Raw genomic sequence first — 15,369 nt, 5'->3', positions numbered from 1 at the left:
TCCATGCCAAAGGGTGGGGGTGGGGGTTAAAAGGAAAATCTGGGTAAATTTGGGGGGTGCCTGCTGTCAGGGGTGCAATTGTTAAGCTAGCAGCACCAAACTTTCAGAGTATCTTTAGGAGACTCTCCTAATGATACCACCCAGGTTTGGTGAAGTTTGGTTCAGGAGGTCCAAAGTTATGAACCCTCAAAGGTGTAGCCCCCATCTTCTATTAGCTCCCATTGGAAACAATGGGGGATGGGGCACCCCTTTTGGGAGTCCATAACTTTTGACTCCCTGAACCAAACCTCACCAAACCTGGTTGATAGCATCAGGAGTGTCTCCCGAAACATCCCTGAAATTTTGGTCCTGCTAGCCTAAAACTGTCCCCCCTGCAGGCCAAAAACGGAAAACCCCCTAAAATACCAAAAAACCCTGCATTTTTGGCACCCACCACAAGGGGGCACCCTGGGCAACTGCCCACTTTGCCCAATGGGCATTATGCCCCTGATTCATACCTGTTATGTCACTTCATTTTTGAAGGAGCCTTAAATTGATACTGAACAATCAGTGTCAGTACAGTCTGCTCTTAGTGGCTGTGGCCCTCAGGTGGAGATTTTCACATGACCTACTGTCTGATATCTGAAGCTTCAGTGGGAAACTGAACTTGAGTCATTCCAATTGCAAAGTAGATGGTAGTCTACTGTGAAACTGCAAAATGTCTTTTTTTAAAAAAAATCACAAGCTTATGTAATATGTAAAGGAATATGTTAAAAGGAAATGGACTATATTATTGTTAATGTTGCTACATCTACCAGCTTGGAGAGGAATAGACTTAAAGAACAGAATAGATATTCATTGTGCATATTCCCCTTCCCTACCCTACTGTCTGGGAAGGTACTTAAAGTAACCATGTTGACTTTCCCCACTTAAACAGTTTATGAAGTGCAGGTTTATTACCATATGCTGAAATGATAGTTTCTGTTAATCTGATCTAAGCAGGCTGAAGTGTCAAATCTCTTATTCATTAGATCTTACTACGGTATATTCCTTCACTAGGAATGCTGAACTCCAGGTGAGAGCTGGGGATCCTCTGAAATTAAAGTTAAACTCCGTACTACAGAGATTAGTTCTCTTGGGTTGATTCCGCACAGCATAATTATACTGGGTTACACGAGGTATTTAAAAATCCGGGTCTATTTTATCCCGGTTTCTTCCTTTGCATGGGTGCCCGTTTCTGTGAAGGAGTCAAGTTAAAACTGAGAGGAAATACTCCAATTTCTTTCACACAAGCCTGGCTTTTTTTGTTTTTACAATGGAGATGCAGCACGCATTCTTGAACATCCTTGTGTGCTGCATTCTGATTGGCTGCCCCCCCCCCCGCCCAAAGGCAATGCTTCTGATTGACGGATCCACAGCAACCATAGGAAAACCAAGCAGAACACCTCCCCCTTTTTCTCTAGCTTTGGAAAGGTGCTGGTGCAGTGAGCAACATGGCAAGCACGATGTGCTATACAAAGAAAAAACTTTTGACCAATACTGAGCAGAGCACTATGTCCCATCCACATTTAAAGGTGTGAAGGTGTGCAGCATGAGACACTCACCCCCACCCAATATGCCAAATAACATTTGACTGGTCTTTTGGATTATCATGGAATGAGAGCATCCTGCCAGGCAGGTGCTTCCCCACCCCACCCCACCCCACCCCACCCCTCCCCTCCCAGGATCCCATTGGGAATGTGAGCTGGGAGCTGCAGAACTGGGCTGGCTGCAGCTTGGCTAGCTAGCGGTGCTTGGCAAGAGTGAGCTGGAACAGGGTGAGCATGATGTAAGGCAGGGAGATCAGGCGGTGGGGTGGGAAAAATAAATCGGTTTTGCTCCTGTGGCCTTTGCACGGAAGCAATTCAACACAGGATTTTGAAAAAAAGATCAACATTTTAGCAGTTTTTGAAAAACCCAGGATTAGGGAGAGATCATGGGACAAACCCGCTTTAGGATTGGGAACCGTGCAAACTTCTTGGCCAAATTGGGGTATTTCTCTTGCTCAACCTGGGATATTTGGACCGTGCAGAAATGGCCTTGGAGAAAAGGGATGCTTTGAAGGGTGAACTCTATGGCATTATATCCCACTGATGTTCCTGTCCTTCCCAGACTGCATCTCCAAATCTCCAGGAGTTTCCCAGCTTGCATCGGGCAACCCTATCCCCATCCCCTGTCAGTGACCAAGGGTGACCTATTTCACTGTAAAAGGTCATGGAATGATAAGGTGAAGAGTTATCCCCCCTCCTCCAATATTATAGATTTTGCTCTTTAACCAATACACCATACTCGAGATAAGAGAACATCTTTCTAGAAGCTACATTCAAAACAGTGCATAGGAAACCTCATGAAATCAGCAAGCCTCATGAAATACTTCAATTTACAAGCCATCGCAAGAGAATTATGTACACACATTTCTGTATGGTATGCATATTACCAGAAATAGATAATTATAATTATAACTCTTCTCTCTATAATGAAGTGCAGGGATTTGTGTGGTGAGGATAAATGAAAAGTGGTTTGCCAAAAACCAATTATTGAGATTATTTCAGAAATAAAAGTTGTGATCTCCTGGTTTGCCGCTAGGTCTTTTTCTAGCCATATGTTTTGCAACCCCTTGGAAAATTTATAAAATCAATTTTTGTGTTGTTCATAGAAATTATTTTATGTGATTAACAAATAGGAAGTAAGATGTGGGAATCAGCAAGTACTTGTCAGAGGCATCTTATTTTCCCCTCCTGCACTATTTTCTGTTTCCCTTCCCTGAAAGTCATCGTAGCCTCTTGCCTTTTCCTGCTTCATTCTTTCCTTCTAGAGTTGCCTGCCTCCAGGTGGATCCTGGAGATCACCTGGAATCACAACAAATCTCTCAACCACAGAGATCAGTTCTCCTCAGGGTTGCCAGCTGCAGGTTAGGAAATTCTTGGAATTTTGTGAGCGAAAGTTTGGCTGATTCCGCATGGGCCAAAAACAGCAGTGTGAAAATGGTGTGAAAATGGTGTAAAAGGGTTTAAAATGGTGTAAAAGGGTTTATACTGTTTTCACACCATTTTCACACCGCTTTTTTTGGCCCATGTGGAATCAGCCTTTGAGAGGGTGAGGTTTCAGGGAGTGAAGCAACTTCATCAGTAATGTTCTTCAGGGGACTTGATCTCTGTCATCTGGAGACAGGTTGTAGTTCTGGATGATCTGCAGCCAGTAACCTAAGAGGTCAGCAACCTTAGTTCCCATTGGAGGAGACGGCTGCTTTGGAGGGTGTACTCTATGCCAATATACTCCTCAGACGTCTTTCCCGTCCTCAAATCCCACCCTTCCCAAGCAGGTGACATTATTTTCTTCTCCTTTTTTATCTGCGAGCAACCCTGTGAGGTAATTAGGCTGAAAGTATGTGACTGGCCCAAAATGACCCAGTAAGCTTCCACAGGAAAATGGGATTTGAGCCTGGATCTCCCAGACCCTACACTGAGGCTCTAATCCGTGGTGGCGAACCTTTGGCACCCCAGATGTTATGGACTACAATTCCCATCAGCCCCTGCCAGCATGGCCAGTTGGCCATGCTGGCAGGGGCTGATGGTAATTGTAGTCCATAACATCTGGAGTGCCAAAGGTTCGCCACCACTAACTGCTTCATCACACTGGCTTTCTTAAGATGGCTGCTGTTGAACAGTAGCAACTTCCAGACCTAGTGAGTCATCGATGATTTATTTATTTATTTATTTATTTTATTAGGCTTTTATACCGCCCCATCCCCGAAGGGCTATGGGCGGTGTACAGCATATAAAAAGACAGTATAAAACAAATTATACATTTAAAAGCATTAAATTATACATTTAAAAGCATTAAAAAGATGGGTGATATCAAGTCACCCAGAGATTGCTTTCAGGCCTAGAGCTGCCAATCTCCATATACTTAGATATCATACTTTTCCCCGGCAAAACTGGGGCACTTTTCAGGATTGTAGAAAGATATGTCTTGCCTGTTCATAGTTCCAGTCACCAGATGTGAGTATCCAAAGATTTTGCTGACTTGACGATTAGCACATAATATGTGGCCTTGTCTGTGTTTTGGAAGTGTTGCATAATTCTTTCAAAAATAATTGTGTTACAACATTCTTAAAAAAAAAAGATTGAGCATACAGGCATTACAGGTACTATGGAGAAGACTACTAATTTTGTTGCCAAGCAACAGCTATCAAAACCAAAGACTCAGTCTAGCTGTTGATGGATTCAGCTGAGGAAAGTTAAAAGCATACAAAGGAAAGCAATAATATTGTGGAATTCAACTTGGGAATACTTCACAGTTATGCATGTAGCATCAGTATTACCTAAAACATAACAGAAGGAGTGACACTTAAAACGTCATTATAAGAGTGGAAGTGGACATCTCTGACCAATGAAATTCCATAAGATATCACATTGTTAATAATTCCTCATTTGTTGCCAAACAAGAAGCGACTATCCGCTTTAGGTAATGTGAGTTTTCATACTGGGTGTTCATGAAAACCACCAAGAAAGGAATTATTTATTTATTTATTTATTCATTTATTCATTTATTCATTTATTCAATTTTTATACCGCCCCATCCCCGGAGGGCTCTGGGCGGTGTACAGCACAATAGCCAACATGTACAGAATAAAACAACTAAAACTATTAAAAGCAGCGATAAAATAGAAAACTAACCATAATAACTAGAATTGGTTTGCAGGATGGCGTCCGACAATTCCATATTTCAAACCCTTTTTTAGGGGGGGAAGAGCAGCCAATCCCAGGATGACAAGAGGCACAGATGTAGAAGGCCAGGGCGGAGGGGCACCATCAACGGCTGGTTCCTCCAAAGGCCCGGCGGAACAGCTCTGTCTTGCAGGCCCTGCGGAATTCAGTAAGGTCCCACAGGGCCCATAAAGGCTCTGGCCCGTGTGGAGGCCAGCCGTATCATCGAGGGGCCAGGAACCACCAGTAGATTGGCCTCCGCTGAGCGGAGGGACCGTACAGGGACGTGTGGGGTGATGCGGTCCCGAAGGTACGAAGGTCCCAGGCCGCGTAAGGCCTTAAAGGTCAACACCAACACCTTGAAAGTGATTCGGAACTCTACTGGGAGCCAGTGCAGCTGGCGCAGCACAGGCTGGATATGATCCCAGGTGGCACTGCCTGTGAGCAGGCGCGCAGCTGCATTTTGGACTAGTTTTAGCTTCCGAATCAGACGCAAGGGAAGGCCCGCGTAGAGCGAGTTACAATAGTCTAACCTGGAGATGACCATTGCATGGATCACTGTGGTTAGGTCAGTCTGGGAGAGGAAGGGGGCCAGCCGCCGGGCCTGAAGAAGATGGAAAAAAGCAACCCGGGTTATATGAGCCACCTGGGTCTCCATTGATAGAGACGAATCCAGGTGGACCCCCAGGTTGCGTACGGAGGGGGTCGGTGCCAATTTGACCCCCTCCCACACCGGCGGCTGAAACATCCCACTCTCCCCCTCACGGCCCAGCCAGAGGATCTCCGTCTTCAATGGATTCAGCTTTAACCTGCTCTGTCGCAACCAACCAGCGACCGCCTCCAAGCAATAATGGAGCCTTCAGGTTTCTGCCTATGGTTGAATCCCCACTTGAAATTTGCACGCAGATCCAAACCTGTTCGTTGTGAAACTGTGTCCTCTTCATCGGAGTTTCTCCCTCCCCACCACAGCAAGCATATAGCAGAAACACGCAGTTGCAGAACGCTTAGCAATCCCCACTACCAGGTGAGCTCGCTTTGCCGGTCTCCCCTGATTGGCTGGCATGCCTTGATGGGGCGGGACCTTTTCCCACTATGGAAACGTACATTGTAGGGGCGTGATAAAAAATCAGCGTGTAACAGTTTAATGTTTAACTGTTTCACCTGTGCAAACAGTTAATCGTTACCTGTGTAAACCATTAACGATTCAAAGTTACACCTTTGACTGTTTAACGTTTGCGTCCCCTTCTGCTGGTTGATCGCAAAAGCGGAAATGAAATCAAGGAAAGGCTGTGTGCGCATCACAGCGCTGATTGGTTGCCCAAATTCCGCGTCACACTCCAGGGTGGTAAACGAGTCAGGGTTTCAACCCTCATCCCTCCCCTCGGATCAGCTCTGAACCGTGTTAATGGGGTCTATGCCACTTGCAACCAGGTCCTGCCAGAACGCGGATTAATGGGGAGAATGAGTGCCAGAAACGGAATCTGCCACGCAAGCAATGGGGAGGTCGTACCTCAAACCTGGTTAACTTGTGTTCTGAAACCTGGCTAAGACAGTAGTGGGGATTCGACCTATGAGTAGCTCATCTGGCATCAACTGGACTCTATGTCCTTGTATGGAATGGCTCCCTGAGGAGGTGACAGAGGTGCTGGAGGTATTTAGGAGGAGTTGCAGGCTGCTCTGTTTGCTAAGGCTTTTAATAGGGTAGAGGCTGCAGGCATTTTAAGGGGGAGGGTTCTGCATTTTTATTTCTTAAATTTGCATTTATAAGATTCACGGAGTCATGAGAAAGGCAGCGTATAAATATTTCAGTAAATAACTTGCAAGTGACCTTGAAAGTATGACTAATAGGAAACTTGCAGCCTGAATTCTATGACACACATGAATCTTCCTTATCCTGAATCAAACTATTGGTCCAGTAAGGTCAGCATTATGTAGTCAGATTGGTAATGGCTCTCCAGGGTCTCAGGTGGAGGCCTTCCACATCACTTACTGCCTGGTTCTTTGAACTGGAAGTTCCAGGGATTGAACTTGGAACCTACTGCATGCAAACCAGAGGCTCTTTCACTGTTTGTAAACTGTGAGATGGCTGATGCCTCATTAATGTGTTTAAATCTGTTCAGGTTTAGTTAGGAAAAATGAGTTATGGTGTCTTCTGCATGCATCTATATAAATGCAAGGGTGTTTAGGATCTTGCATGAAGGTTTTTCTTGCAGCACGAACAATAGGTAACATTAGATGTTGAGGTTTAGGAATGCACCTTCCAGAGATCTATTGACTATCTGTTTTCTATTTATTACTTTCTATACTCATCTCTTGTCCAATTGACATAAGACCTTATAAGGTGGGAGAGCTGGGAACAAATAACCACCCATAAGAGAGAAATGAGGTAGAGAAAGATGACCAGTGGCACTGTGATTTCCCTTCCAGTTTCTCTGCCTATCTCCATGGCAATTTACAGAATTCTCAGCACATAGAACCTGGCTTACAAATGGATATTTCAAATAGAATGAATGTAACGTGAAGCCTGTATGGGTGCCCAGATGTGCATGCACATTCATGCACAGTTATGGCTGAGAGTTCTTAACTGAGAGTGTGTTGTGAGTTTGGAAAACTAACTAGTGAGGATTATATCTTGCTTCAACATGGATGCTACACTTTCTCTATTAAAATATTACTAAATCATGAATCCAGAATAATTATAATCCTCTTTTAAGGACAGTACAGTCAGCAGTAATTTGTTTCTGTAATGCTCTTGTCCTTGGTTCAGTATGCATGATTTACATGATCTTTATAGTTGGCTATGCTGCCTACAAATTGATTTCTGTTACAAGCAAGAGCCATTCTGCAGACAGCCCATCCAGCATGTTACTGATCTTCATGTATAAGGCAGCTTTCAAGCTTTTTATAATGTTAACAACAACTCCTTCTTATCAATAATGTTTTAAAGGCTCCTTGATAACGAAATCTATAAAAGCTGAAGTTTGTGCACTCTTTGTGCATCCTCGCAGACCAGATGCACTCTTTGTGCATCCTCGCAGACCAGGTGCTCGGGAGCAGCAGCAGCAGAAGGCCATTGCTTTCACATCCTGCATGTGAGCTCCCAGAGGCACCTGGTGGGCCACTGCGAGTAGCAGAGAGCTGGACTAGATGGACTCTGGTATGATCCAGCAGGCTAGTTCTTATGTTCTTATGTTGTCTTCAATGATGAGGTGCCACAATCCAGAGGTGTAGCTCCAACGGGACGGGGGGTGACACACCTGGCACACACCCCTCTGGGGGTGTGGTGGGGGCGGGATGGTGGCGTTCCGGGGGCGGGGTGGGGGATGCACCATTGCACCAGATGCTTTCCCCCCCTTGCTACTCCTCTGCCACAATTCCAAAAAGCATATTTTACTGAACTGCAAGGCTGGATCTTGGTTGGCTCCTCCCTCTACTTCAAATCTTGTACATGGAAGCTGCGGTCAACCTATTCCCTTTGCTGTCAGGCCTGACAAGGTGAACTTGTTGTAACCTTTCACCTGTCCAAATATTTTACACTAGAAATCATAACATTCCTGTACATAGTTTTTCAATTAAAAGGTCTTTCAAGGCATTTGAAAAGAGCATTGTTCAAACCCAATATATATTGGATAGATTGAACCTTTGGGCTGGAAGCCAGTGTATCCTGGGATCCTGGCCCAAGACACGTAATAATATCGCAAAGAGGAAATTAAAGAGCCATGAACTTAAGCGGATGCATGCTGTTCTGAGATTGCTTCGGCACCTAGCAGTCTGCTGCATCAGTCCCTGCCACTCAGTCTCCAGGTTTTTCACTCTGTTTCAGGAATGTGTGTATTGCAGCATAATAAATCCTTATGGTAAGAGTATTATATTGAGACACATTGTTTGCTTAATTTATGTTAGTGAAGTGTTAAACTTCCAGAGAGAGATGGGTGAATGGATTTCCAGTGCTACAATCTGTACTGCCTCAGGCTTTTGTAGTCTGCTACATCTGGTAAAAGCCTCTCTTGTGACTTTGTTCAGTCATTCTTTGGACTCATGAGAGCTGGTCCTTCCCCCTTAGGGAAAAGGTATAGGTATATATTTTTATAGAGGCATGTGGTAACAAAGAAGAAGGGCTCTTTTACAAAGGAAATAGGGTTGTCATTTTAACTGTGAAAACATGTGAAAACTCCCCAATACTGCATTGTTCATTGGATGTCTTATATATCTTTGTTACCTTTTTCTCTGTGATCCAGTTTATTGAATATATTGTACTGCATGTATTTCTTAGCTATCTTAACTATGTGATTTGGGATGCAACCTCCAGGTAGTACCTGCAGATACACAAAATTGCAATGCATCTCTAGACTACAGAGATCAGTTCTGCTGTAGACAATGGGGTTTTTGGAGGCTGACCTCTACGACATTGTACCCCACTGAGTTTCCTTGGCACTTTCCCCAAATCTCTAGGAGTTTCCCAACCTCAGTTTGGCAAACCTACCCCTCATGTCTCACTGGTGGCCAGAAGGTTACCTGGCAGTCCTATTACTGTGGAATGCAGCTTCACTGCATTAAATTTTGCCTGCACGCATTGGTCTTTGTTACAGTGTCCTGTGTAATTCACCCTGATTCTCAGTGAGAAAGGTGGATGATAAATGTATTTAATAAAAGTAATGGATAAACTGGGACACCCACTGAGACATGAGGTCTGCATTCTGGTATGCACACTTCTTCTTTGTTACCACATGCTTCCGGTTCTAGTCCAGTACACTGAGGGAGAGATGGGGAGGGAAGAAAAGGCATTCACTTGACAGCCACTCTAGTCTTGACCTAGGTAAATTCCCAGAGGACAAATGATGTCTCAACAGACTCTCTCTGGGCCTAACTAGACACCTGCTTTTTAAATAGTTGGGTCTAAGTTCTTTGCAGCCATATAGCAGCTGCTAGGAATTGCTATTAAAAATAAAGCAGAACCCGTATGAGATTGAGAACACCACAGCGAGATGAAGGGCTCCTCTCCCCCCCCCCCCCAGCTGTCTTTCCTCTGGGTCTAAGATGTATCCTAAGTGAACTGGATAGGAAGAATTGTTTCCCAGTTACATTGTCATTTGTGACGTGTTGCTTGTTGGGGCATGTGTTAGAAGCAACAATATGATGAAAATTGTATTTCTAATGAGTTTGTAACAGAGGTGGGATCCACAGGTTCTCACAGGTTCCCGAGAGTAGGTTACTAATTATTTGTGTGTGCCGAGAGGGGGTTACTAATTGGTGATTTTGCCACGTGATTTTTGCCTTAGTTACGCCCCTCCTCTCAGCAGTAGCGTGCAGAACTTGAATCAGTCTAGCAGGAGGTGCACCGGCGTGCGTGGCAGCCTGCACCTGTGTGCATTCGTTTCCTGCCCAAGAACCGGCACAGCGGCTGCATCCTTGTCACAGCCCTGTCCAGGAATGCCCCGCCCCCGGAATGCCCAGCCACGCTCCCATTGTGCCCCGCCCAGCCCTATTGGCACTATGCCACAGTTTGAATCCCACCACCATGGGAACCTGTTACTAAAATTTTTGGATCCCACCACTGGTTTGTAAGGATTGTACTCTTCTAAGTCCCTTGAAGTCAGTGGGCTTAGGAGGGTGTAACTGCTTAGGATTGCACTGTAAGTAAATATGCATCCACATTGCCATTGTAAATAATTATTGGTGGAAGTGTTCTAAAATGCAGCCGTACTTGTGTAAGTTTAAGTGTTTCTGTGGCATGATCAATGACATTTCATTGGATCCAACCCTTATGCTTTCTGCTATCTGCTGCCTTGAATCAGCATATGTTTGTTGACTTATGACTAGCTACAGCAAAATGTATTGCCTGGAACTGGAATATTTCAAAGCAACCCCTGAGAAATTACTGGTGCATTGCTTTTAATTTTGTGGTGCTGTAAGAAAGGGTTAGTTTATTTTCTTGTATACTGTGGTAAGTGTAAGGGTGGAGGTTGATGTGTGTTTCCACTCCACCATCCTGGCCTTGGCGCATTCCTCAATCTGGGCTGTGCGCCCAGGATGGTTACTGCCTTTGCATTGCTACGCTTATCATGTATGATTTCAGCTTGTGTCTTTGAAGCTTGTTTTTGCTCTATTGTGGGAACTGTGCTTGGGAGTTTGGGGAGGGGGCCGCCGTGTCCATAAAAGCGACACGCTAAGTCTGGGAAAGTCAGAATCCGCATTGCGTGTATTGTGATGATCGAAGTTTATGAAATAAACGAACTGAACTCAGTTGCTTTGTTTCGAGTCCTTTTGAAGTTCCTTACATAAGCGGCATAACTGAATAAATTGTATTTTAAATAATAAAACCTGCAGTAAACTTAATTGCTTTTGCATTTGATACCATTCACTAATTCACTGCATTCCCCTTCTATCTTAATTTACAGTGGGATGTTCTCATCGTTGCGTTCATGCTGGCGTCTTTGGCTTGGATACGTCATTGGAACAATAGCGGTCTTTACTATGGTGTACTAACTAAGAACTCAATAAAGAATGAGGAGATTTATCTACTGCAAAGTGGTACTTGCCACTTCACTGATGTGGGTTCTTGTGGATGTCTTTCTGCTCTTGTACTTCAGTGAATGTAACAAATGTGATGACAAGAAAGAGAGATCTCTGCTGCCTGCTCTGAGGGGTAAGCCTAACGTTTGTCTTATCAATTATTACAATGTATTTAGAGTTTGACCGTGTTTTCTCAAGAAGAGTGATCTATCCTGCTAAGTGAAGATGTGAGTGATAGAAGCATTGGAATCATGTGACCAAAATGATCATGCACTAGTGTCATTATCCCTACTGATACCCACTACTCTACAAAAATTTATCACAGGTAGACAAGCTCAGCAAATCTTGTTCTTTAAGCTTCTGATGGCTTGTTTTCTACTAATTAGAAGCTGAGGTCCAGGACAGCCCCAAATAGCGTCAAATAGCAATTCTTCATGATAAATGTCAAGTTTCTCAGGAATTTGGTCAGTTATTGATGATCATTTGAGAAGGGAAAATCAGCTGTGTTAATCACATAATTGTTCTATGATTACTTTTGCCCTGGGAGAGTTAGTTTAAAAGTTGAAAGTAATGACAGGCACCATGAGTTAAAGTACTTAATATGCAGTATTTATTTTGGTCTGTGCTTAGTTAATTGCTTTACATTTTGGAAGACTGGTTAATGGTCATTTCTTTACAGAACCTGACTAGTTAAACTTGTGTCAGATTCACAGGTCTCTGAATGGAAGGTACTTGCAATAGGTGACACTTTGATTTCTGTAGACACACATTAGCCACATTTTGACTTACACATCCTTGGTGTGTAAGATCTGACCTTCAGAGGCAGCTTTTGGGGTGGATCAACAATAGGGGAGCTACCAATAACAGAGGCAGGGAAGACCTGTTTGAAAACAAGTCTCTGTTTGTGAATTCTTCGGATCCAGGCCAAGAGTTACACAGTATATTCTTATCCTTCCCAAAAAAGCAGGATAAACACACAAAGACTATCTTGCTTAGGCTTTTTGCTTAAAGACATATTACAAAGCACACCACTGTGTTTTTTTTTAAATAAGTCCCACAAAGAATGTATAAATGCAACCGCATGATTTAGAATCTCACTTGATCATCTTCAGACATATTTGATTTGAGTGGTGCTGTAAGAATTCTTGGTTATTAAGTATTGTGACAAATGTTTCTAATAATCAGGAAGAGCAAATTTAAGCACCAGGAAATGGGTGTAATCAATGAATTAAGAATGCCAATTGGACCATTCGCTAGCTGAAAGGAAGTAGTAAATAAATTAGTCATGCTGATTTGTTCTTCCAAACTATTAACACAGAGTTTATAAAAAGGAGGCAAAGTAGTTTGAGCCTTTAATGGGATTAGGACAAGTCACATTTAACTGGCCCCATTTTAACCACTGCATTTATAATGCATCCTTGGCGTGTATGCCAAGAAGAACACAAACACATCACTTTTATGATAAATGCTCACTTCAATTGATCCACTGATTTGTAGACCAAACCTGATGATAAATCAGTCCTCCCTACCATTTTATGTTGTTTGGAGCTGCATCAAGTTGCTGTCTCTGCTAAAAACTGAATTGCTTGATGGATCATTTTAGTATGGAATGATCAGTTTGTCATCTCTTGAACTGAGTCATCCAGCTTAGTTGCCAAAGGCAAGGGAAACCTGGCTGAGCACACATTTCTGTCTTGTCAGAAGGAATAGGGTCTCTCTCAATAGCCTGTTAACAAGCTACTTGGAGGGCACAAATTTCTGCCTTCTCAAAAAGAACAGGCTCTCCTTCAGAAGCCTGTTAACATGTTACAATGAGCACACACATATCCTGCAGGTACATACATATATCTGTTTGTAAGAAAAAACCAACTTGTGTTCAGTTTACAAATGGAACCAGGGCCCAGTGCCTGGGTAAGGATGTAGTTACAGTCACTTGGTCAGCTGTACATGTGTTAAATGGAACATGAAAATTATTCAACACGTGTGGAGAAAAATGGAAGAATATATTGTATACAGTTTATACTAGCATTCTCTGTAACTTTCAAACGGCTTGACGGTGTTTTTCCTCTGAGTGTCTTTTTTACTTTTCACTGTAGATGGCTAAATGTTTTAAAATATTTATTGGTATATTGGAAAGGAGCACAGCATGAGTTCTTCAAGGTTAGGAAAAGCCTCAGTCACACAGATAAGTGGACATTCTGATTGAATGGAGAGCCGGATTGTCAATGGCAAGAACTGATTCGAGTGTCGTGTTCATTGGAGCTCTTTGGTTTGTGCTGTGATTGTGAAACAATCCATGCAATACTGATTTAACCTGTCACTACACATTGCAAAGGATGTTCTGATGTTCCTGGACTTTTTTCTTACTTGTTGCCACTTTTTTTTGTTAATCCTATATTATTCCATTCACTGGCATCTCAAAATAGCCTTATTTTTCCTATCCATGGATAATATTATTTCACTTATTAATGACTAGAATTACCATGTTGGATGTTACAAAAGCCATTGCAACTTTGTAGAATGGGTGTAATATTTCCACTTTAAGGAAAATATAATACAGTAGAACTGTGCGTGACCACATATAAAGTTATTATAGACGTCAATTTTGTGATATAACTAGTCAGGAAGTATTTGGTCCCTAGGCCACTGATGTGGATTGTTAATGTCGCAGTCTTGAGATCAAAAAAAATTTGTATCTGTGTTAAACTGAATGCAGGGGTTTACCAGTTCAGTTTAGTAACTTATACTATGTGAGGGAAACAATTTAGCAAGCACATAATTGCTCATTTAGCAAAAGCGGTCAAATTACAAATTAGAACCAGTTCTTGGTACCAAACTGGATAGGTGCAGTAATGAATGGGCAAAAGTCTTGCATCTTTCTGTCAGTCACCAATCCCCGCCCAGCCTGTTTGTGTGTGCTAAGTGCTAGTTAATAACTAGTCAGTATACACTGAATGCTGGAGGAGGCAGATGACAGGGGAAGTAGAGATGAAAAAAAACTGTGAAACTCTCAGTCTGAATTTGTGCATTCAGCGGGTTAGACTTGGGGTGATCAGAGGTCGAGCTTCCATGGGTACATCTGGGGAGAAATGTCCCAGGTGGCCGCTGTTCAGTCACGTGGGGAGGGGGCAGAAAATCACTCCACACCCCTCCTCTTCCCCGTCAGGCGGCCTTCCTCGGCTTGGGGTGCTTGGCACAGCTCGGCTTGGCTCAGTGGCAGGTGGAAAGCAAGTGAGGAAAAATATAAGACTCGGCCCCACCCCACACCAGGCCCTGCTCTCTGCTTGCCACCCCTGATGCTGCCTGGACAGCCCCATGCAGCACCCAGCTAGGGAAGCCCTCCCCATCTTCCCTCACCTCCACAAGCCTTCTCGGCCTCCCCGCACCTCTAGCAAGCCCACAGGCCCTTCCCTGCCTCCCCCCACCCCCGCAAGGAAGCCTGGGCCTTGCCTCTACCTGCCCTAACCTACAGCTTCCCACTCTCCACCCACCCAAGCCTCATTTTCTAACCTTTCCCCACCCCTACCCTCAATTTGCCTCCTTCTCCCACCCCAATACTAACTCCCTAACTCACCTACCACCCCTCAGCCACTTTTTACCCTCCCCAATCCTAATCTTTCCACCCTCCCTCCACCCCTAGTCACACCTTCCAATCCTCCCCACCCCAACCCTCACCTTTCCAACCCCTCCCACACCTCCCACCCCCAGCCCCATCTTGCCATCCCTCCAACCCTCCCACCCCCAGCCTTGATACTTCCCCCACTCGAATTCTAACTTGCCAACCCTCCCCAGCTTCATATTCACCTACCAACCCTCCCCTCTCCTAGCCATACCTTCCAACCCTCCCACCACCCAAAGCCTTACCTTTCAACCCTCCCCCACCTAACTCTCACCTTGCTACCCTGCCCCAACACTAATCTGCTAACCCTACCCACCCTCATGCTCTCCTTCAACTATCCCCTACCCCTAGTCACACCTTCCATTCCCACAACCCTAAGCCTGAAACCCAAAGATTCACCTTAAGAGTTTTGAAAGCATAGCTGATTGTTCATTGCACCCAGTAATTCTCAACTGAAATATTACAATTAAATCAGCCCAGCAAATGCTGGTGTGTTACACTTGTAAGTAG

The 15,369-nt window shown here is 44.0% G+C and overlaps 1 protein-coding gene across 3 annotated transcripts in view; it reads left to right on the top strand.

Annotated features, from left to right (window-relative positions):
* Positions 1-15,369, top strand: part of GALNT13 (polypeptide N-acetylgalactosaminyltransferase 13) — a 251,555-nt gene that overhangs the window by 14,116 nt on the left and 222,070 nt on the right. For all 3 annotated transcript variants that reach the window (XM_048485263.1, XM_048485262.1, XM_048485261.1), the window contains exon 2: positions 11,126-11,373. In XM_048485263.1, coding sequence (XP_048341220.1) covers positions 11,232-11,373 — 142 coding nt within the window. In that variant the 5' untranslated portion in view covers positions 11,126-11,231. The remainder of the gene's footprint in view (positions 1-11,125; positions 11,374-15,369) is intronic.

Source organism: Sphaerodactylus townsendi, linkage group LG02, assembly GCF_021028975.2.
Source record: "Sphaerodactylus townsendi isolate TG3544 linkage group LG02, MPM_Stown_v2.3, whole genome shotgun sequence".
Lineage (NCBI taxonomy): Eukaryota > Metazoa > Chordata > Lepidosauria > Squamata > Sphaerodactylidae > Sphaerodactylus > Sphaerodactylus townsendi.
This window is presented reverse-complemented; position numbering and strand designations above follow the sequence as displayed.